Source organism: Pavona decussata, unplaced genomic scaffold, assembly GCF_977016875.1.
Source record: "Pavona decussata unplaced genomic scaffold, jaPavDecu1.1 SCAFFOLD_272, whole genome shotgun sequence".
NCBI lineage: Eukaryota > Metazoa > Cnidaria > Anthozoa > Scleractinia > Agariciidae > Pavona > Pavona decussata.
In genome coordinates this window covers 1,250,064-1,273,742 of record NW_028145674.1, presented here as the reverse complement: position 1 = coordinate 1,273,742, position 23,679 = coordinate 1,250,064, and the positions used below count along the sequence as shown (strand labels likewise).

At 39.1% G+C, this 23,679-nt stretch overlaps 2 protein-coding genes across 4 annotated transcripts in view; one reads left to right on the top strand and one right to left on the bottom strand.

Moving 5' to 3' along the window:
- The window catches only part of LOC146455644 (midasin-like), a 79,487-nt gene extending 64,180 nt beyond the window's left edge, over positions 1–15,307 (bottom strand). For all 3 annotated transcript variants that reach the window (XM_085093957.1, XM_085093958.1, XM_085093959.1), the window contains exons 1-15: positions 15,071–15,307; positions 13,971–14,915; positions 12,572–12,807; positions 10,886–11,003; positions 8,562–9,420; positions 7,573–7,822; positions 5,927–6,031; positions 5,328–5,441; positions 4,722–4,793; positions 4,500–4,575; positions 3,700–3,968; positions 2,810–2,988; positions 2,255–2,346; positions 560–676; positions 34–180 (exon numbers count right to left, since the gene is read on the bottom strand). In XM_085093957.1, the coding sequence (XP_084950083.1) occupies positions 34–180; positions 560–676; positions 2,255–2,346; positions 2,810–2,988; positions 3,700–3,968; positions 4,500–4,575; positions 4,722–4,793; positions 5,328–5,441; positions 5,927–6,031; positions 7,573–7,822; positions 8,562–9,420; positions 10,886–11,003; positions 12,572–12,807; positions 13,971–14,915; positions 15,071–15,178 (3,687 nt within the window). In that variant the 5' untranslated portion in view covers positions 15,179–15,307. The remainder of the gene's footprint in view (positions 1–33; positions 181–559; positions 677–2,254; positions 2,347–2,809; positions 2,989–3,699; positions 3,969–4,499; positions 4,576–4,721; positions 4,794–5,327; positions 5,442–5,926; positions 6,032–7,572; positions 7,823–8,561; positions 9,421–10,885; positions 11,004–12,571; positions 12,808–13,970; positions 14,916–15,070) is intronic.
- A 77-nt stretch (positions 15,308–15,384) lies between these two features.
- On the top strand, positions 15,385–23,058 carry LOC146455643 (dnaJ homolog subfamily B member 13-like). The gene is made up of 9 exons (XM_085093972.1): positions 15,385–15,536; positions 15,619–15,722; positions 16,150–16,215; positions 18,615–18,698; positions 19,057–19,208; positions 19,942–20,074; positions 21,394–21,488; positions 21,656–21,732; positions 22,680–23,058. The coding sequence occupies exons 1-9, from the start codon at positions 15,469–15,471 to the stop codon at positions 22,840–22,842; spliced, it is 942 nt and encodes a 313-aa protein (XP_084950098.1). The 5' UTR covers positions 15,385–15,468; the 3' UTR covers positions 22,843–23,058.
- Positions 23,059–23,679: the final 621 nt, after the last annotated feature.

Below are 23,679 nucleotides of genomic sequence, written 5' to 3'. Positions count from 1 at the left end.
TATTCTTAAGAAGTCTCTCGAGCTTGCACTTACCTGTAAGTCAAGCATGATGGCAACAAGTTTCTTGGCATAGGAAAGTGGCAAACTGCACCGTTGGTGAAGAATAACCTCCAATTCCTGACTGGGTAGCTCATCAAAATGAAGTTCCACAAATCGGTTTCTAAAGGCTCGCGATAAAACCTATCAATACACAAAAATACACACAACAGAGCTACTATATGAACTTTCCACGATGACCGAAATAACAAGGAATTTGGTTGAAACTGGTTCTTTGTTTATAAAGCACTAAAACATCACAAACAACGAAGTTCATCCAGAATTGGTATGTTTTATGATGGTTTAGCTATTTATACTTCTTAACTAAACAAGATGTTAACATATAATTATTTCAGCTTCCATGCTTATCGTGACAAGCATTGATAGTCATTAAATGACAGAAAAAGACTAAATGAATTTCTTCTCGATCTCAAGACAAGTCGCACAATTATCAATACTGGCGCGGACCTAGGAAATAATCCACGTCAACCAAAATGAACAAGAAGAGAAACAAAGTGCGTACCTTTCTTCCTCCATAATGTCCAGGAGGGTTTTGCGTTGCAAACAACATGAACATTTGATGTGCTACAACAGTTTCCTGTGTTTCTGGAATGAACAGCTCTCTGTTGTCATCCAACAACTGCAAACAACAAGCAAAACTCAAATCGTAAATTTAGTTACATGTGGAATCACTTGAGATAACATTTATGTGTCCACTTAGAAGGCATCTGTGCCCACCTACCACAACTATCTCCCTAAGAGTTTTCTGTTTGGGTAGAGGTAGTGTTCATCAGTTGCGGTCCAACTGTAATGAACACCCTGCCGGCCAAACATCAAAAAAATTGTGGTATGCAGATTGTCCTTTTACAGATGTATGTAGATTGTACCTTTAAGGGTGTTAACTTATTATGAACTCGGATCTTGTGTCTTATAGGGGGCCTCGATCGATAGTAACGGTCGATATGTCGGTCAACTCACGATCGACTGACGGTCGAGATCTTGGTCGAGCCACGGTCGCTACTCGGTCGACACTCGGTCGATAATTGGGGATGACTCGGTCGATGTTGTGCCGGTATGGTGGTCGTCGTATCGACCGAGGTGGCTGTCGGCCGATATAGATAGCAACACACCGACACTTCACCGACACATCATCGATACTTCATCGATATTTCATTGCTTACCGGCCGATATATCGGTCAATATTCTATCGATATGTTTTATTGACAATTCGTCCTTATCTCGATCGACATTCGTCTACCTACCCCACTGATCTATCGGTCGTCATATCAGTTGATGGCCAATAGAGTAACTACCGATAGTCGGTCGATAGTCTGTCGTTATCTCATTTTATTCTTCCACTATTGCATCATTTTACCATATTATCGTGTAGCATGAAAATTTTGCGTGTTTGGATTTTGCGAATTTACCTCCATCCACAAAAATTAGCACTGGGGTGAAATACATTATACTTAAACAAGAACAGTAACATGATTTTCCATGGGAACAAGCAGCCAGAGCTTAGATACATAAGGTATTCTGTATCCAGACAGACAGTTTACAAAGACCAGAAAAGCTCTGTTTTCAAAACATAAGCAGCTTTGCCGTGTCAGCAAACGAAATTCAAGAGAATTTCACCATCATTGCGGATACTGAAAATCAACTGCACAAATATGCCGATGTATCAACCGATACTTTGCCGATACTTCACCGATGGCTCACCGATATATTGCCGATACGCTGCCGATGCTACCGCGACCGACTGTCGGTCGATCTCTCGACCGAAGGTGATCCAATAATCGGTCGATCCGTCGCCGATCCTCGACCAACACTCGCCCGCTACTCGACCGACAATCGACCGATACTCGGTGGATGCATCGACCGAGATCTCGACCGTCAGTCGATCCTGAGTCGACCGACATATCGACCGTTGCTATCGATCGAGGCCCCCTATAAGACACAAGATCCATGAATTCTACGTAATTTTAGATAGTGTTTAACATACAAGCCTAAATTTATCCTTTACTATACTAATCGTGTATGATTGATTGATTGATTGATTGATTGATTGATTGATTGATCGATCGATCGATCGATCGATCGATCGAGTGATTGATTGATTCACTCACTCATTCATTCAGTCAGTCAGTCAGTCAGTCAGTCATTCACCGAGGTAATAGGGGTAGCTGATGAACGAACAAAGAAAAGTAAATAGTTTTACCCTATTGAGAGCTTCCAAAACATCCGATGGGGCCAAATTGAGTTCATCTAAAATGATCCAATGGCCTTTCCTCATGGCATCAACTAAAACACCTGCAAGTAGAAGAAAATAAAAGTAACTAACTGAGATTGGGGAGACTGCTGACTGGGCATTACAATAACGTGTTGTGCAGACGTGATTCGGTGCTGTTCGTAGGCGGCAGCACCCTTTGTGACAGCAGGGTGCCTGGTTGAGCAATTCGCCGTGTACAAGAGACGTGTGAGTAACGTTGCAGTCCATTAAAGCTACTTTTACTGTTTCAATGCACTTTTGGTGCTTTGAATGTGATATGAATTCTATTAATGTGAACACGTTTTAATTAAAATTTGACTGGAATTCGAATTCAGTGAATTGTCTTTTACTCTCAAAGAATATATAAACTTAACAACTAATCAGCACTACTCCCCAGGTAAACACCATCTGACTCTAGAGCATCAGCAACTATCTTCAAGTTTGAAAGTGTTTTCGCTTACCCAAAAAAATAAACAATGGCATGATGAATTTAGCAATACTTACCTTCTTTGAAGACCAGTTTGCCATTCTCGTCTGAAGTGTAACAACCAAGGTACTCTTGAATGTCTGTGTGTTCGTGGTTGTTGATTCTAACACAGAGGTTGCCAGATGCTTTAGCAAGCCACTGAATCAAGCTAGTTTTTCCAACTGATGTCTCCCCCTGAATCAATACTGGCAGTCTTCTGAAGATGCATAAAAAACAAAGAGGTTTAGATACACCCTTCTGCTGGCTACTGGATTAGACTGCACAACTTCCCAGACTATTGGATAAACTGGTATAGGAAAATAAGCAATGAAGAATGAAATTAAATAGGGCATTTCACTTTTGCAAAGAAAGCAGCTTCTTGCCCTGCAATCATAGTTCTCCATGTTGTTTTAATAACAGCAAGTGTATTGTGGATGCATGGTTCTGTTTACCAAGTTGTTTGCATCCAACCTGTTTGTCTAAGGGAAGTCCTTTCAATAGGATACTGTCATTACCAGTAGGAAAGAAATCTCGTCTACATGCTCACACACGGCTGTAAAATTAAATGTTGAACCACCTATGTGAATTATATCAAAAGGAGGTACCCATAAAGCCATGGCTAAACAGTCCCAAATTGTTGCACAACATCTGTTGGTTAAACAGTATTAGAATGCGTAGCACACAATGTTAGATGATGTTTCAGCAAGATTGTTTGTTGGAAGAATGTTTACTTGATGTCAGTTAACGTACATCCGTGCATGCAACATTGTTGTACAACAAAATAATGTTGTATTTCTAACAATGGTGGAACGTTAAGCTGTACCTTAACATCAAGGTCCCTTCAAGCCAACTTAGCTACATGTATAACGTATGTTGTGGGATATGGCCCTTAATAAAAGCACTGAAGGCTGATACAAAAGCTACATACCTTGCAGAGACAACCCTGCTGAGATCCTTCAAGTTTGCCTTCACAGAAGCTGTTAACACATACTCTGGTGACACCACTGGTTCATTGTTCCCCACAGCAATCCAGAAACCCTCAAAATTGCAAAATTGCCCAGAGCCTTGCGGCACGGGTAGCGGCTGTTTCAGGAGGCTGGCAGCATTCACATGACCCAATAGGTGCTGCCTAATGAGGGACTGGACAGCTGGGTGGGATGAGCGATCCAACTGGGTCAGGAAACTCAAGCAAAAACCCTGGGACAAAAATCCAGGTATACAATGAGTAATCGTGTTGAAAAACAATATCTTGGATCTCAATAACTTCAGAGATTTGTTTACAGTTTCCAAACAAGAGAACACATATACTCAGAATGGCAATCAAGAATGTACAAGAAAGTTAGTATTCTGTTTTCGTACCAGCACATACCTTACAGGAGTTGTGTCCCCTTACTCATGTTAACTTACTTAAGAAATTAATGTATTACAATCAATCTACATCATGCGTGACCTGTATTTTTGACATTTGAAATTGACAAGTCAGTTTTGAACAATGCCAGTGAGCTTTAAATTCAGAGTTCCTATTATTTAGAAATGTCCCTAGTTTATTGATGGAATAAAGGTTCTTTTTTTTCAGTTAAGGCCTCTTTTTTGGAAAGGTTTCCAGGGAAATCTTCAAGATTCCATTCAAATGCTGGACATTACAAAGACAAATTCAAATGTTCATTTTATTCTCAGAAATACTGGTCATTCGTGACGAAGACTGACTGTAAATATAAAGTAACACACCTCATAAATAGACCTCAAAGCATTCTGATGAGGGTTTGCTGCTGCATATCTTAAGGCTCTGCACAATGTTCGCAAACTAAAAAGAACAAAAAAGGCACCTATGAGGTCCAGAAGCATTACTCAAGGGTTACAATGTAATAATATAGCATGTAAAAACTCTCTTGTGAACTTCTATGATTTTCAATACATTACTAAGGTCCATATCATCATTGTTCAGTTTACCTGTAATGAGGCTTGTGACCTGTGCCATCTGTCAACTTATCATTCGCTTCATGTTTGACAGTGAGGTAAAACCTGTGGTAACAGGTAAATTAATAAATTATCAATCAATCACTTTGAGAACAAAACATCATTTTAAAACTTTCAAGAATAAGACACCACAGGAAGTAGGGGCAAAAAGGATTTAAGTGATGATTTGGCCTTGGCATCCAAATTTCTCTGAATTTGCTATAATTTGGCGTACGTACAGAATGGCTCTTGTGTCAGAAACATAGTTCCATATTTATCTTGTAACTCAAGAGCTTGAATTCACGCAACAGTTAAGTGATGTTTGAAATTATTTATTTTGACAATTGGTTCAGTTTTTAAGCTAAAATCATAAGCTTTTTTGGCAAATTCAGCCCTACAAATCGCAAAGTAAATATGAACTATGAATTGGACGAGAACTAACAAATAAAATTCAACCCAAATATGACACCGAGTTCAGGAATCGAACCTGGGCGACATTGGTGGGAAGTGAGTGCTCTCACCACTGCGCCATCCCTGCTCCTCCTATGGGAACACCAAAACCTACTAAACAATAATAGCACTGTCAGATGCTCAACCAACCTGACAATTCCATCCACAATGGCAGCATTAGGAGACAAGCCTTGAAGGTAATCCACAACCAGAGTTTTCAGGTCTGCAGTGTCCTCTAACTCACTGACAAAGATTTCTGTAAACCTTTAATACAATAATAAAGAAGAGTTAGAAAATAGACTTCACTTATCTAATCTATTGTTTCAGAAACCATCTAATTCTTAAGTTCACTTATAACCTCTACTACCTCCATAGAAGTATAATAATGTACTTGTGCATTCATAGCATCATATGCTCCCAAGTGTTAAGAAAACATGAAAAAAATGGTGCTAAAAGGATGATGAAGTGGTCTAAAAAGGGCAACATCAGAGACATAGAACCACAAAAGTTGTGTGGGTCTATTCCTTTGTAAGGTTCTTACAGAGATATTGAAAGTGTTATAACTTGCTAAAAGCAGACCGCTATGTAAAACCATGTGGTTGATTGTATCTATTTGGAGAGAAGTTTCTATACATGTACAACATATGGAGAATAGGCTTTTAGTCAGAGGGCCATGGAATGTCCCTTGGATTGCCATTTTTTGAAGACGTTCATATTCACAGACCAGTGAAAACAAACAGTCCACAAACCTGTTTCTTATTCCAGGTGGTAAATCCTTCTTTCCCACATCAGTAGCTGGATTCATGCAAGCAAAAAGCCTGAAATCTTCATGTCTTGTAGTAGGTGTCACATCACTACCAAAACAAACAGCACAGAGTTTATTTACACTATACTTCAAGGTGTAACTAAAATAAATCAACATGCGATTATTGGATACAATCCTGGCAAAATTATCATTTGAGACAGTGGCCTTACTGGAGCCGTTCTACACTTGGTTTGATTTGTCCCCACCTCCCCCAAAAAATGCTGACAAATAAAGAATCAATATGTGTGATATACACAACTGTTAATGTTCATCACTGAATAGAGTGCAGGGGGATTACACTAACAAGAAACTTAGGTTGAAACTGTTGAAGTAAATTCAAGAAAAGCACAGAAAAACTCAAAAATGAGTTGGCTGGTGGATTGCAGACCAGTTGCTTGGTAGGTACACTGTAGGTGAATGTGAATGGATGTAGATTATAGCACTTGCAGTACCGGTTGCAGAAGTTGAGCCCAAGTACTACAGCGCATTTTATCGCCAACTGATAAAACGTTCTCTCTACAAACTCTGAGTGTCAATACTGTTTTCAACCTATTGAAGGAAATCAACAGTACTAGCTGCTAGCAAGTGGGTACATAGTTAAGTGGGTATGAAGGTAGGTAAGCACAAGGCAGGCAAAGTCATGGACACAGGAACTGTTACAGAAAACATTTGCACTTCCATCTTGCTCTCTTCTTCACCCCCTCCCCCCAATGCAATGATGATCTCAAGCATTTCATTTATTATCAACATCACGTGGGAGGAGGGACGGAGAGGCTCCATGTGTCAAGGTTAACAAGTTAGACCGAAAAAAAGTAAATTGAGTATGAATATATTACTAACTACATTGCAAATGCATAGTTTTTGCACATGTTTTTAATTAGCAAGGTGCCCAAGGGTACATTGTGTATTTGGCCTCCATTGTAGGTGCTAGATAAGTAGGTTGATAGGTAAGTAAGGGTAAGTAGGTTGCTGGGTGGGTAGGTACTACATGTAGCTAGATACTTTGTAGGTGGGTGGCTGAGTGAACAGAGAGGTTGGAAGGAAGGAAGGTGGGTAGGGACATTGCACTAATGTAAGCAAGCTCTAGTAAGGAAATGGGAGACCACACGAGGCAAAGAAAACATCTTTGACTTCAGCAGCACTCTGAATTTGGGTTTGATTCACACTGAGGTCAAAGATTTTTTCCTTTGTCTCTCTGTCTCCCATTTCCTCACTTGGGCTAATGCTCACTACGGAATTCACAGATTCACTTTTAATAAGCAATTTAAGATACACTGTAGAGTCCATTCTCTGTTCCATCATTTGAGTCATTAGTTCTAGCAGCACAACCTTCATTGTTAGCTTGTTAGATGGGTTGGTTGATTTGAAGAATAGGTAGAAATTAGGAGGATATAAGGTAAGTAGGAACATCTGAAGGTTGGTAAGAAAGATACATTGGTTAGTTAGACTTAGAAAGGTTGCAGTCTGCAGTCTGTAAGTTGGCCCATATACCCTTTGTTTGGTCCCACTTCTCAAAATAAACACTGTACATCTGTACTAAAATCTCAAGAAAAGCAACCCAGCACATATTCAGTAAGCAAAAGTCTTTACCCTCTTTCTATGAGCACAAGTGAACCAGATGAGCTCTCCAACAAACCACAAAGGCACTCCAGTGTCTCAGGAGTGGCTAAATTGATCTCATCAAGCAACACCCAGTCACCATTGCGTAAAGCCTGTACAAGGGTACCCTCAACAAATCTAAAGGCCAGTGCGCTCTCAGCATTCTTCTGCTGCTTCCTCAGCTGCTGAATGTCAAGGTTTAAGTTTTGCCACTCTGTGAGAAGATCCTTCATTATGCCATCTGTGAATTCTGGAGACAAAGAGTAATATTATACAAGGATTAAGATGCCCTCCAAAACAGCCTTTTACTCTAGACTGCAACAGGGAAGGTACCCCTCTTCACACTAGACATTTCCAGCTGCTGTTGTTGCTTACAAAAATATTTTGCAGGGAACTAAGGTGGTCAGTATTGAAAACAGTGAGTCCTCAAGGCTGAAATTTTTTTAATTTGAAGGGAAAATGTCTTGTTTAAGCCTTGTACCTCACTGTTGATCGTCACTTGATTCTCACTTCAGTGAAGTGACTACAAAAGAGTGAGGTGCAGGACTGTGGATAAATTACTACCAATGTAATTCAGTGGGTTTAATTAATGAACTATAGACATAATACAATAAATCATGTTCTATAGATGTTCAATGAGATGTAAATGACTTTTTCTATAATCCTGCACCTTAGAGTTCCACAGTCACTGATACTAAATGGTTTAAGAACGGGAATATTTACAGTTTGTCAAGCCAAGAAAATGTGGTCTCCTCTGGAGAGAGTCATCTTGAAAAGGACTGTTTTATTGGGAGAAAATCTAGGCAAAAGTTACTGTACCTTGAAGGACAACAGCCACTAATGACTTTGAGATGTTCACTTAGTTTATCAATGAATTCTTATTTATAACTCTCACTAGATGATCAATAAAAAAGAGTCAGTGCATTTTTCTGAATGATTAATTTTGAACATTATCATATAACTTGTGTATTCACACCCACCTTTCCTTACTCTCTCTAAAGCATTCTTTTGGGAATGCAACATCAACTTAAACAGTATTTCCCACATTCCTTGAGCAAAACACTTCTGTACATGACTCAGAAACTTCACATTTTGCTTTCTTGAGAATGTCTTACAGAAAAGCATTTCGAACCTCTCCCTTACTGGAGCCACGATCTGTTTCATCTCCACCGGCTTGTAACCACCAAGGAGATCTGAACTGTCGCTCTGTTGACTCATGTTTACAACTTTTAAGGTGGTCACACACTGTGCCGCAAGGTACTGAACTGTTGATGTCTTTCCAGTCCCTGTTTCTCCAACAAGTAAAACAGGTTCATTGTTTCTAATGCATGCTGCCACCTTCTCAAGCAACACCAAAGAATGTCTGGTGTGAGCATATTTTGGAAGGGTTTTTTGACTAAAGTGTGTTGCGTTTTCCTGGATATTCCTTTTAAGAGTAATCCTACCAACAGTCAACGACAAAGGCGAGACGTGGACTTTGGGTTTGTAGCTTCTAAAGAAGAACTCAATCTTCTCTTTTGTCAAACCTAACTTAGCACCCACAGCAATGTCCAGCAAGTTCCTGTCTTCCATCTTTGGCAATGGAGAACTGAAGCAGTCTTGGGCTTCAAGAAAAACATCCTTGGAATCAAGCAGTGAAGTTGAACCACAAGCTGTCACAGCTATCCTACAGCACCACTTCATGAAATCTCTTGTAGAACTTAGTCGTTTGTCATGAGGAAGGGAACAGTCTGCTATGTCTGGACTGGAAACAAGTCTGGGATCCGTTGATAGCAGGCAGTAGATGTCCACTAGTTTGGTAGCCACTGTTTCCAGCTCTGGGTATCTTTTATGCAGAACCTGAAATGATTCAGTAATAGTGGATTAGCAGACTTAAACCTTTAAGCCCTTACAGTGATCAGCATCAAATTTCTCCTTGTAATATCAATGTATATTCAACCCCTGAAGTAATGACAATTAAGGATGTGATCACCCAAGGATAATTTTCTTGATCTTTTAAGAACTTTTCCCCAGTACTTTTATAAGAAAAGTATAGGGACAAGGAAAAGGAGAATTATTTTGCTCTTTGATATTAGAAATTAAAGGGCTAACAATGGTTAGCCATACAGCAGTACATGTACTGAGATTCAGTTTGAATTTGCTGCACCTTCAACAGTCATTGCACTGTATTTTTTTAAACAATTTTTATTTGCTTTACATGACACAATATTTAACAATACTACATATACAGATTACTTACAATATTTACAAACTCACACTCACACACAAGCGTGTGCGCAAAATAGAAACCATACACGAAAGTTACAATACCAGTAGTTAAATATCCCATATATTACTTACAGTATTGCTTACATATTGTTTACTCTGCAAGCATCGCTACAAAGGGAACTTAAAGGCTAGGATGTGCTTATACAAGACTTAAGCTATTAATATATTTTCCCCATTTTTGCACTGGGGTTTGTTGACTCATTTTTGGCAGGATTTGCCAAGAATTTGACCTCAGTTTAACCATGACATCATAATGCTCAGCATGTTTTGTGCTTACACTTCTCCAGGATGAGGAAAGAAAATTTCCAGGACCATAAACCTAACTACTTGTTTGTTAATAAAACTTAGCTAGTGTTGGTATTACTTTGGTATAATTTTTGTACTGTTCAAGACTACTGGTATCTTCAACAGGAACTGATTATCATTTTGTTTTGAAACACGTTACTCAATACCCTAGACTATTCATGAGCAATCCCTTATTTTTCTTAGAGTTAATAAAGCAAGCAAACCATGCAAGCACGCATGAAAATTACCTCCTGAGGAGACGTCATATATACAGAGAAGCAACAAGAGAACGTACATTTGTACATGTTGATATATTGGGGCTGAAAGGGTTTAGACACTCTTGAGTGAGATACATGTATCTCAGTCTCTCAGGCAGACAGATAAGGCTGACCGTTAAAAGAGACTTGACTGTAGTCCCGCGACATTTTGGATAGGGGTGTGCCGCGAAGTTTCTTGAACCCTAACTTTATTTAAGGACTGAGAAGGCAAAAACTGATACCCTTTTTAAGGCCCAAACCCGGAAAATGACACCCTATTAGGCGGGCGTTTTCACACTCCATTATTAGATAATAAAATTTAGCTACCCTATCTAAGGACGGCACCAGGAATACCGTAACAAAAGGGTAAAAAAAAGATACCCTATATAAGGACTGAGAACCTCAAAAACCATACTTTAATCCGCAGCACATACCTATATAGCCCATATATGGGAGTACCTCCCCCCCCCCCCCCCCGGGACTATAGTACTCACATCTGTAAGTTCTTCCTTTGAAAGGGGTTCAGTCTGTACTCTCGTCCAGAGTTTATCCAGGATAGCAGAGCTGGCACTTGTTACTTGATAGCTTGATCCACCTGGGCTGTGGTATGATCTACAAAAAGAAATTAAGTGGTTGACCCTAAGATGTACAGTAGTTGAAATTAATTTTTGCAGGAAGTATAATTCAACCAGGGAACTTATATTTAACAAGTGTGAAACAAATTAAGGTTACACTTGGAAGCCAATTTACACATGTAATCATTGTCCTACCCGGAAAAAAGAGAATCACAGATGGGGATCTATGTGGACAAAAGGGTAATTAAGGGGTTCATTAAAAACCAAGCTAGTTGAAAATATTGCTGTTCTACTGCCCAAATTATTCCAGATAAGCTCTGATTTGGCATAGAGACCTGTTATCATATCAGAAACACAAATCTGTTTCAAAGTTCTGATTTTGAGGCAAAAATTTGGAGAATCAACCTACGACCTTTTCCTAAAAGCTAAAATATCAGTGAAGTTATACGAAAATGATTTCTCTTTTTACCTGTTTGAACTGAAACAAAAGGAATCAGACAAGCCAGCTAATTTTCCTAATAAAGACTATGCACAAAGACTCGCTTTCATACTAGGGTATAAAGCAACTTGGAAATGGGCTATATATATAATTATATTATACCTGCCAACTTTTTCTGAGTCAAACGCGTGAGATTTTTGTCTCATCATGACCAGGATTTCCGAAAACGTCCGAGTCACCTCCAAAGATTGCCGATGATTTTCCGCAGACTTCCGAACAGTGCCGAAAATAAACAACGATATTCCGACGACCTTTGAACCCTTACGATTGTAGACATTTGAAAGCTTTTGCTATTGTTTAATAAAGAGCAAAGAAATAATACATAACAAATCTGAAATGAAACAAAGTTTTTTTAGAACAACTCGTCCGGATTTGTGAGTGAGGCGTGAGAAATTGTCCTTGATGCGTGAGATCGATGTCTCTAGTCCCCAAGCGTCCCACGCATAATGCGTGAGAGTTGGCAGGTATAATATATGCCAGACTAGAATTAATTTGTAGCAACTGGATTTTCCCCTTAGCATAGTTTTCATGTCCAAGCCCTTCAACAAAATTATAGAGATGACAGAAGATAAGAGAAATAAAAAAAACTCTGCAACATTTTGAAACAGGAAAGGTGTGCAGAGGTGGGAAAGATGGGAACAGGGAGGTGGGGTAGGAGAAGTGAGAGGTTCAGATCCTCCCAACGCTTTCTCCTCTCCCTCCTTCTCAGCAAAACAACATTGATGATAACTGATTTGGTTTGCAGAAATAGCAACATTAATATTTTATTATGATAATCACTTTTTCTGTTATGATATAAGCATTTTACTAACAGTACTGTCCACTAAAAGTACCATCAAAAATCTTTTCAGCCCGCCCCGTCACCCCCCTATTAAACCTTCCTCTCTAATAAAATTTCCCTTTGGAGGTCAAGGGGTGGGGGCTTTAAAGAGTTTTGGGGGTAATAATTATTGACTGAGTGGCAAGACCAGGAAAGAAAATACAGGTACCTGGCTTTTAGCCATATGGCATTGGCCCCTCGATGCCTGATACATGCACCAGAACATGACCTTAAGGTACATATTTTCCTGTCTAATCTTCCCACTCAGTCAACAAGTGCGTAGTACCTCTGAGTAGCAAATAGCTGAAATCCTGGTGCCGCCTTCACTGCGTTTCCATGGGCAGGCACTGATAGCGTGCGCGACTCAAGCAATGGAATTAACACAGACACAACATCCATGGGAGCCAGGTCAATATCCTCCAGGAGAATCCAGTGGCCTCCCTGTACAGCTTGTAACAGAGGTCCAGGTTGCCAAACAAACTCACCTGGGGTGTCTGTGCAAATGTATGTACCTAACAAGGACTTAAGGAAACAGAATCATTTTGTTAGTTGATAATAGGCCTGGCATTTATAAGGTATGAAGTTCTTACAGTTACACTGTAGACATACTGTACTCGGAATGGTTGTACTTACCCAACTCCTTCCCCCTCCCATCTACGGTATTTTTATTTTTAACATTTCTCTTACAAGGTCTGATTTTTATTGAATAAAGATGGAAATGTTTCAGTCATTAGGGAAGTAATGAGAAAAATACCTAAAAAACATCTGTAATAACCTTAACTGACCATGTGATGTGACCTGACATTTCATGCTAATTTATACAGGAAATAATAATAATAATAATAATAATAATAATAATAATAATATTAATTCTGATGATCAATAGAAAACATTTTGTTGATGTCTCTATAGTCTTAACAGAAACACAAATTATAAACATTTGAGAAAAATCAAAACAGTAAACTATGGTTCGTGTTTTGAGGCATTAACTGCTAATCATATCCCAGACTTTTTAGATTTGTTGTACTGGTGTTTTTACAATCTCTGCGGAAAATAATCACAATTCCCGGTAAAAATGGTTTGAATCTCTCTCATAATCAACAGCCCAAAATGCTGAATGCTGTGCATATCAGACTGGGTTACACCTTATGTTGTGCCAAGCAGTGCTGGTTATACAAACCAAGAAACAAACTACAGTAATTCTGCAGGCTGTAACCAGTGCTGTGTGACATGCACCATTTACATCTTCATTGCTGCAAATTACCATCTAAATGACCCACGACCTGATCCCATCTGGCCTCACGGCTCAGTTATTAAAGCATTGTGACCAAAATCCAGGGATCATCAGTTTAAATAATACCAAGCTGGTCAAACTTTTTTCTTTACCTTATGTTCTGGTCCGAACCAGGAACACATTAAACAGCATAAAAACCCCAAAGAGACGAGACATTTAACCTTATCAACCTGCCCTGAACTTTGTTGTATTATTATTGTTTTTATGGGATGTTTTCTTTTGATCAAACCATGTGCTTTGCTCAAAAATAACTCTGTAATCATACATGGCGAACTTATCTTAGTGAATATGTAATTTCATCGCTGTTTTCAGTGGAACAGTCATCCCAGAACATTGTGAACTGAACACCTCGTGTGGACCACATTTGCTTACTAGGGTAAGCTTCCCTTACCTTACTGTCAGTCTGATCTCCCAGCTGGATCTTCATAAAATTGGGTGGACTTGATCTACCTGTTGCCCTTGCCACATATTCAACTAGAGTTGTCTTACCAGAGCCAATAGGTCCTTCAAGTAGGACCCCACAGCCCGATGCTACCGACAGCACAAGTGAATGAAGATTGTTCACTGTTGATGGTACCATAATAAGTGATTTGTCTGAAAGATTAGAGGTGCCAGGTAGCAGTGGTAACACAACACCACAAATAGTGGTGTACTTGTCAACTAAATCTTCGTTGGTGAAAAATGATCCATCAGGAGTGATGATATCCACCTCCATAGAATCGGTCATCACTGAACGTGATTTCTCCCAATTCATACATTCCCTTATTAAATCTGATGACCCTTGGGCAAAACATTCTGTTACTAAAAATTTTTTTCGTTCTTCAATGGTGAAACATTTTTCCATCAGATTAAGCTTAACTTGGTCTGACATTTCAGTTATCATAGCAACGATGTGAACAGCAAACCATCTGACTTCGGGATGCTTGTGGTGAAGCAGTTCAAAGACAGGACTCCAGTCCCAGACATTGTAAAAGGTTTCAAAATCATAACACAGAAGATTATAACCAGTTTTCAACACACACAAAATCCTTCCATGTGATTGATCAACTTTTCCTTCCTCTTCTGAAAACACAGAGAACAACGACGATGCCTTAATAAACCTGTAAATGAAGTCCTTCAAGTGAGTGAGTGGAAGCAAAAGGCTGAGAGACTGACAAAATCTTTCACAGCAAGACTTGCTTTCTTCAGATCTGCGCTGGATTACTTGAGCAGCTCGTTCAAGAATTTCAAGAAGTATTGGTTTGCAGTGTTTGACTAGATGAGGTAGGAAATCTTGATGAATTACAAGCTCAGCCAACTTTTGTAATAGATTTTGCTTGTCCTGAAAAGACCAGCTCTGTTAATATGAAAAAGAATGATCATGAATTAGCACTTAACTGTTTTAAACAGTGTAACTGTATAAAAATGCCTAGAAAGGAAAATTTTTTCTTTTAGAAACAAAGAAGAAAGTACTTTTAAACATGCTGTAAACGTACTCCAAACTATACAGACCTTCAGTGCCAGAAAATAAGCAAGTTCATCTTTCAAGCGATCGTCACTATCAGCTAAACATTGCAAGGCGGTAAAAAACTCAAATCGAAAAAATTTGGCACAGTTCATTTCTTCAGGACAGTTGCTTCACGGATAAATGAACTTAAAGAAACGCAATTTAGAAAATAAATCCATACTTTACAAATGAAAACAAATGTTGTAAATTTGGTAAATTTACACGTGCAGAAAAATCGAGCCTTCGTTGACAACTCTTAGCTGTTCAGCGTTCAGTTTTGTTAGTGCCAGTCTCTTTTGCGTTTTCGTCACCAGTCTCTTTAGTTTATGGCGTTTCCACGACAACAACTTTCACCGAAAGCGCCATTTTTCGCAATAGTGAATTTCTCTTTGGAGTGAAAACGATGGGGCAAGATTTTTACGCTGTTTTAGGCCTTACAAAGAGTGCCAACGATGCAGATATAAAAAAAGCGTAAGTTAAGTAGTCGAAGCGTTGTAAAGATGCAGTTTTGGCACCACAAGATCTTACGATTTTTCAATGTTTCCATCCACAGTTATCGCAAGTTGTCCTTGAAATTTCACCCAGACAAGAACCAAGACCCGGGAGCCGAGTTGAGATTTAAGCAGGTTGCGGAAGCGTATGACATACTGAGCGATCGTAAGTATAAATGAAGGATAGCTGGTATATATGGTGTAAAATCTTGAAATATCGCAGCATTCTACTGTTGCAAACCCGTATAAATTGTACATGTAAGTGGAGCAATTTTAGAATACCCGTCCAACCACTGACCAGGACTTGGACAATTTGATTACATAACTTGTTTTCTAATTGACCCTTTACACGAGCTAGCCTTTAAAAGTCTGAGTAAGCTTCGAACGTCAATAGGTTCTCGGTTGTTGAAAAGGAAAAAACAAAAAGGAACGAAAACGAGGGAATAATTAGCACGACCGGTAAACCATCGTGCTATCCAATGTGTATAACCTGAATGATACACAATACTTGAGCTTTATAGTTAGATTATTTAAGCTTTATTAACCTTCATCTGGATAACTTCTAATCATCTCAACACTCTTCACCTTCTCAGCCAAAATAAGGGCAATTTACGACCAGTTTGGAGAGGAGGGTCTAAAAGGAGGAGTCCCAGACAAAGGTATTTGGGAATGTATATACCTCTTACTATATACCAAGTTGGAGGTCCATACTGAAATTACGGACCAGGAGTTTTTCCCCGTTGATTTATTGCCCAAGCGCGAAGCAGGTGGGCCATTAATCAATGGGAAAAAGCAAGGATCCGTAACTTACAGTACGGACCGAGAAAACGAAGTTAGTAAGATATTAATTTTATCTCTTAGGCCCGGTTCAGATGCCGAACTTTTCATGAGCCGAACCTAGTACCTTGAATTAAGTACATGAAAAGTTCGGCGTCTGAATCAGTTGAGAATGGCTGTTTCAATTTGGAACGGCTCGGCTGTTCTTCCCACCTGGCTCAGCCAGGAATTTAGGGTTTGGAATGGCTTTGATTCAGACGTCGAACTTTCCACGAGCCGAGCCTAATGCATAAACTATTATAACATATTTCAAATAAAAAAATTAAAAATAAAAAAAACGCTAACATTTCGATTGGTTTTGCTTCATGTAAATAAAGTTCGACGTCTGGATCAAAAGGCGGGATTTTCGTGATTTGGGCCAACCTTAATTTGAATTAAGTTCAGCTCATGAAAAGTTCAGTGTCTGAACTGGGCCTTACAGTACTGCTCAAAAGTTAGTTACCAGTCTCGTCTCGTTTCTCGTGAGACGAGAGTCGCATCTCTCGATACAAGATTCTCGTATTGAGAGACGCGACTCTCCTCTTGTGAGAATCGCTGAAGCGAAAATTTTGGAATATTACCAAACTAAAGTTTCTCACGAGAAGAAAAACACTTGTCACATGATGCGTTTATCTGTGCCATTTTTAAAATGGCCCGTTCCAACAGTGGATGATTCCGTAGTACATGTATGTTTGGTTTATCGGGGGTGTGGGAAAGAAAACTTCCATATTAGCCTGCGAGCAAGCTCTCTTGGGGGTGGGGGGCGGGAGGGGGAAAGAGGAGAGAGCTTGCAACGATGTCTCAGGAATTTGAATGCCGCCCCCAATACTCCCCGCGGCTCCCTGCTGTCCTAGCTGTCAGAATTTGGCCAATCAGCGCAAACCGGAAACGATAGCAAACGTAAACAAACATGTGAAAGGTACAATGTTATCAGCTACACTTCGAAAGACGGGAATCCTTGCTGACTAAAACTATAGTTTCTCTGATCGAGTATGCCTACCGAGTGCCACAAAAATCAGAAAATTTAGTGAATTTAAATTAGTAAAATGAATTTAAATTAGTAAAATTAGTTGTGAGCACACTAAAAGCCGATTGACCAAAAGATCGAGGTCACAAATGTCGTCCCAAGGGTCAAGCGAATCTTGCCGACTGCACTGCAGTGTCAACACCACAAAACTACTGGACATAAAAAAAATGTCGAAAACTTGACACGGTCCGGCCAGGGAAAAAAGAAGCAGTGCAAGGAAATCGGAAGGATCATTGGAACACTCAACTCGTGTGAAATTTGTGATGTTGTGAACGAGTAGCAAAGCAGACGTGAGAGTGCCAGATCAAAAGGAAATCATTGCGCTTCTAAAGAACGTTGCCCTAAAAACTGGCAGTTCGCTGTTAACGCCGTACCGAAGCACTCGGAATTGACTCAATATATTCAGAATGCTTTAATTTGTGGCGTAAGCTGAAAGATGTTCATATTTTTATCGGCTGAGCCAAACACCAAACAAAAGCTTAAATTCGGCCGACCTTGACTCTCCATCTGAAATATCGGCAATCGAAGCGGCAGGCATCCCCATTCTTCTTGCTTCTGCGATCAAGTAATCGATAAAGATACTTTGCAATGGGCAAACAACTAACATTGTTTGATGCAAAAGGTTGAAATATCAAACTTGTCCCAAATCTCGTAGTTAAAACTGCAAGAACATCGCTACCTTGAAGTAAAGCATTGGCAGCTTGACTTTGTCGAGTTTTAATTCCAGAAAAAACCTAAGTTATTTAGAGAAATTCTCGCAACCTTCACAAATAGAAACTCCGCCACCATTTTTGTGTTGTCAACACGACGCACGCGAAGAGCAATGACGTAAGCACCAAATTCAATATCCACCAATCAGCATTTTGCGTTGAAAAATTCAATGCAGAAATGAAAATTCCTGAGACATCGTTGCAAGCTCTCTCCTCTTTCTCCCTCCCGCCCCCCACCCCCAAGAGAGCTTGCTCGCAGGCTACTTCCATATTAGTGGGCCGTACAGGGAAATACGGCCCGCAAAATTGACCAATCTCACCATGCATAGTAACGGAGAGATATAAACATTATTATTTACATAGTTTGGTTGCGCAGGGGGGGATGCATCACAAAGTAAGACTCATAGTTTGTCGCTGGTCGTACATGTGGATTGCGTGTTAGTAGGGCGATGGCACTGCTATGACAATACATGTATGCTTGAACAATTTTTTCCTTCTGTTGTAGATGGTTGGACACCTGGGTACACATTTCATGGAGATGCTCACAGAGTTTTTAAAGAATTTTTTGGAGGAGAAAATCCGTTTGCAGGTAAGCACATAAACTTGAGCATTGGTTGTTTAATTACATTATTAAATAGCTGCTGGCTAACTGTTTTGATACAGATTGATTTCAACTGAAATATTCACCTGCATTTGGCTTGATTTTTTTTTTTTTTTACATGGGAGTCACTAGCAAGCTACATTTTCTATTGTCATCTATTTCAAATATTTAGACTCAAACCCCTGTTTATAGTTTTCTTTAGTGCAAACCAACTTTCAAATAAAATTTTTGTTTTCACCTGTCCACTTGAAAATGTTTTTTTTTTTTTTTTTTGAACAGAATTAAGAACTTGATCACCTGAGATATTAAAAGTGTTAAAGTGTCCCTCCTCTGAATTGTGTTTCAGAATTGTTTGATTCTTACGATCCAGAAGTTGGTTTTGGTGGGATTCATGGTCGTGGTCGGCGCAAGCAAGATCCACCCATTGAAAGAGAACTTTACCTCACTCTGGAGGAAGTGTTCAAGGGATGCGTCAAGAAAATGAAAATTTCTAGGAGGGTAAGGGAAAATTTAAAATTTTATTTGTACACACTTGGCTTGGTTAGGAGTTCATTGATTTGAACAGCTAAGGCTTTTAATGATAATTTATACTATACATTTAGTCTGCAATTATCAGGCAAGGTGTTCACGTGCTGACCGAAACTTGCCTGTCCATGGGCAGATACCTTATAGGAAATTAACGCTCGTGTTAATTGAGGTATTGAAAATCAACACAAAATAAATTAATGTGAATTGAAGGGAAAATTTATACTTCCCAACAAAGGAAATTAACGCGAAAGGGGGCCAAATTTTCAAAATGAGGGAAATTAACACAACAGAATTTGTTGAGACAATAGGAACACATTTATTTTAACGCTAAGTGTAAAAATCTGAAAGGCAAACTATGTTCGTGGATCGTGGAATTGTTCCTCAATGTAAGGGTTAAGCAAAAGAATCTGGTCACTTTGAGCGTTCTTCAGTGTCCATGATACTGGCGGATCTCCACCCTGAAAACAGTGCTTTTTCCTTTCTGGAGTATATCAAGAATTTGGGGTGAAAATAATAGAATTTAAGGTTGTGAAATGAACGCCCCACTTAATATCGCATTTTAATTAACACAACTTAAATAAACACAAATTTAAAAATTCACTTTAATTTCATGAAGCGTTAATTTCCTATAATAAGGTAGGTGATTCAGATAGAAGGTATGGGTACAGTGTGAAAGAAGATTAAATGTCAGTTGCTTTGACAGGTAATGAATGAAGATGGACACACTTCAAACATTCGTGACAAGATCCTAACTATCAACGTCAAACAGGGTTGGAGAGCTGGCACAAAAATCACATTCCCAAAAGAGGGAGATCAGGGTCCTAATAATATTCCAGGTAAAAATCAATAATTAGTGCCACATGAACCAAAAATCAAAAGTGCCCTAAAACAGACTTTTACCCATCTGTTTTCCACAATAAATTATTCATTTTTATCCAGTCCTGTCTTTGTTGGCAGGTAAGAATCTTCATTCCAATCTTGCTTTTGTATGGTACCTAGCCAATGGGTCACATTACTTTCCTGTCTTTGTCAAATTTATGACTGTGACAGCCTGGAAAAAGTCACAGAAAGTCTTTTTTTCCCAAGAGCAGAGAAAAGTTGGGGCATTTTTTGTCAAGTCAGGGAAATTCAAAATTCTCAAAGCCATCTTTATTGTTGTGTTGTTGGCAGTGGTGATTGGGGGGGGGGGGGGGGGTGTTGCTGGTTTCATACATTCGTGTACAATTTTACAGTTCCTTCGGTTAGCAAGGAAACATCATTTCTGCTTAATACCACCAAAGTACTTGTCAGGCTTGGTCATTGGAAAAGTGAGTTTATGTAAAGTCAGGAAATTTTTTTAGCAATTTATCTTGTTTAGGTGGCCGAACACAGTTTGCGCGCTGTACAGATTCTGTTAGTGATGCTATTAAGCGCGTGCTAGGGTTGTGGTAAGCAAATACTATCGATCCCTCAATTTTATACTAAATGGATCACAAAGGTAAGTTTAGCTCTTAAAATAACCCAGTTTCTCGTTTGTGAATCCTTCTTCATTTATCGCCGAACAAAAAAAGTGAGTTCACGAAGAGCTAAGCCTTTTTGTACGCTTTTCATCTTTGCTGAGAAAATCTAATTAAAAGCCACGCATGCGCATTTGAGCAAAAAATTGCGACTGGTTGTTTTAATGAAGATGAACTGTTTTCTAAGGAACCACTCGTTAAAATTTCGTGAAATTTGACAAAACAGTAGTTCTCTAAAAGCGTAACTCGCCTACAAACAAAAAACAAAATCTAACAGAGGGTGTCTTCAAAAAACATTAAAGTGCAAAACCAACATTTACAGGAGATCTCTCTGTTAAAATTACATGAAAGCAGCGTCACTATGTCAGTATTTTGTGAGTTTTTCTGGATACAAAAAAAGGAAAAAATCTAACGAGTGCATTTTGCAAAAATTAAGGAAAACCTTTATTTGTGGACGGTTAATAGCCTTCTGTGTTGCCATGGCAACGGCACCTTGCTCAACAAGAAGTATCAAAATTTATTCCTTCTTAGTTACTTTTGCTCCATGCTAATTTCGGGTACTCAGAAGTACGTAGTTTTCAAATAATGTTTACTAACAGCTGTATACTTGAAAACTGTGTTCGGCCACCCTAAAGTAATCTATTTTTTCTTTGCTTCAGCTGACATTGTGTTCATTGTGAAAGACAAGCCTCACACGATCTTCAAGCGTGATGATGACAACCTCATTTATACAGCAACTGTACCCCTTGGGAAAGTGAGTTATCATGTGACTTAGGAGGATAACTACTCGCTGCAGTGGAAGACCAACAGTAAACTTATATTAAGATAGCATGGCTGAGGATTCAAGGATGTGCATGTAAGGCTACTCAATGACATGTAAAATGTTGATGGTAACAGAGTAAATTGTATATCTTTGCACAGGCTCTAACCGGATGCGTGGTGGATGTACCCACACTGGATGGGCGACTCATCAGCATTCCCATTACCGATATTGTAAAGTAAGTACATGCACTAACAAGACAGTCATTGTGTGAAGGTTAAGCTAGACTGTTCACAGTCCCTTTATTTTTTCGTGGGATTCTCGAGACTGGTACGCTTCGATGGAACTGCCGCCATCTTGGTCTGTAAAAGCGAGCGCGATTTGGGGAGAGTGTCTAAACTACCGAGGGGAGCGGGAGTGGGTGTTAGTTGAGTGGGGGAGGGGAAGCGAAAAAAATAGGAGTGTTTAAACTACCCTCCCGTCGGTAGTTTAGACACTCTCCCCAGATCGTGCTCGCTTTTACAAACCAAGATGGTGGCAGCTCCATCGAAACTTACGAGTTTCGAGAATCCCACAGAAAAATAAGGGGACTGTAAACAGTCTAAGGTTAAGCAGATTGATTACCATCCAGTTTAATTCTAATTTAGCATTCAGACTGGTTATGTTTCCAGGTGTGGATCCAGACTATTTTCAATCGTTTTATGGGAAACAGTCAGATATTTTACAATAAAAGATATTTTAGAATAAGTGAAAATTCCCAGGTTTTAGTATGGAAAATGCCTGCCAGGGAGTGACTTGAAAATCCAGGAAATAGCACTCTTAGGAGTTTAAAGGTTTTAAAGTTACCCGGGGAGCATGCCAAGGGCCCCCATAGAATCTTGCATTATTAGAAAATGGTCACATTTTTCGCGAACCGCCTGAGTTCCATGATATGATTTATTATATGGAATGAAACCAAACATTTGACCACAATGCTTACATGAACATGACTGTAATTTAATACTTTTGCTTACAACAGATTGAACTGAATTGTTTACAGAATAACATCTTTAGCCAGCAAAATTTAGCTCAGTCATTTTTGTTGTTGTTTTTGATCTCCCCCACCTCACCCCACCTCCGATAAACATTGTTTGTGGAAGTTCTTGTAACGTCAATTTAATGAAATCCTGTACATTCTTTTACCAGACCTGGATATCAAAAGGTAGTGCCTGGTGAAGGAATGCCCATCTCTAAGGACCCAAACACAAAAGGAAACCTTATTATTCAGTTCAACATTGAATTCCCAAACCAACTCAAGCCAGACCAGAAGGCAATGCTTAAAGAAGCCCTACTGCTTCCAGGCCAGTGAGCTGCAGACAAGAAGCACCTGCCTTGATTGAAATTACATTGCAGTGTACTGGAACAATATTTATTATAATATCTCAGTTCTTTGAGGTACTCAAAATTAGATTTCAAACTTGTGCAACTTGTTCGACCATTTTTAAGTGGAAAATGAAACTGTAGAAATTTATATTTTGTACATAATTATTTGAAAATGCATATAATTAAACAGTGTCATGAAGCATTTAGTTTTGGTTTCTTAATATTCCTAAGATATCACTACCTAAGGGATCAATGTCAAGCTTTCAGCTCATGATTCTACTCTTTAACAATCAGTTTATCATTTCAAAGATTTCAAAAGTGGCTTGTCTTTAGTGCCAAGAAAATAATGATTGAAAGGTGGAATTTTCTCTCTTCACTTCTTACACCTGGCTCTCACCTGGCTCTCACCTAATAAATCAAGAAATCCATATTGGATTTGAAAGTGCCTATCGTAGAACAGTGGTACCTTGCATTATGTTATTTACGTCACACTGGAGGTCATGATGTTTTGATCAAGTGAAACCTGGGGGTCTGGGGTAGGTGCCCAACACGAAAAATACAGAAAAAAATGGGTATCACCATAAGAATAATTATTGTTGCATACAATGTATGTGAAGGACGCTTGCCCAACCCCCAAACACAGAACTCCACCTCATGCCCATGCAGTAAATAAGACCACCTCGTCGTTGTGACTACTTTTTTGTGCCCAAACAAAACCTCGATATCTTCTTCCCTGAAAACCCCAATCAACTCATTAATGGAGCAATGACCACCTGTTGGAGTTAAAATTTTAAAAAAAATTATTCCTTTTTCCTTCATATAT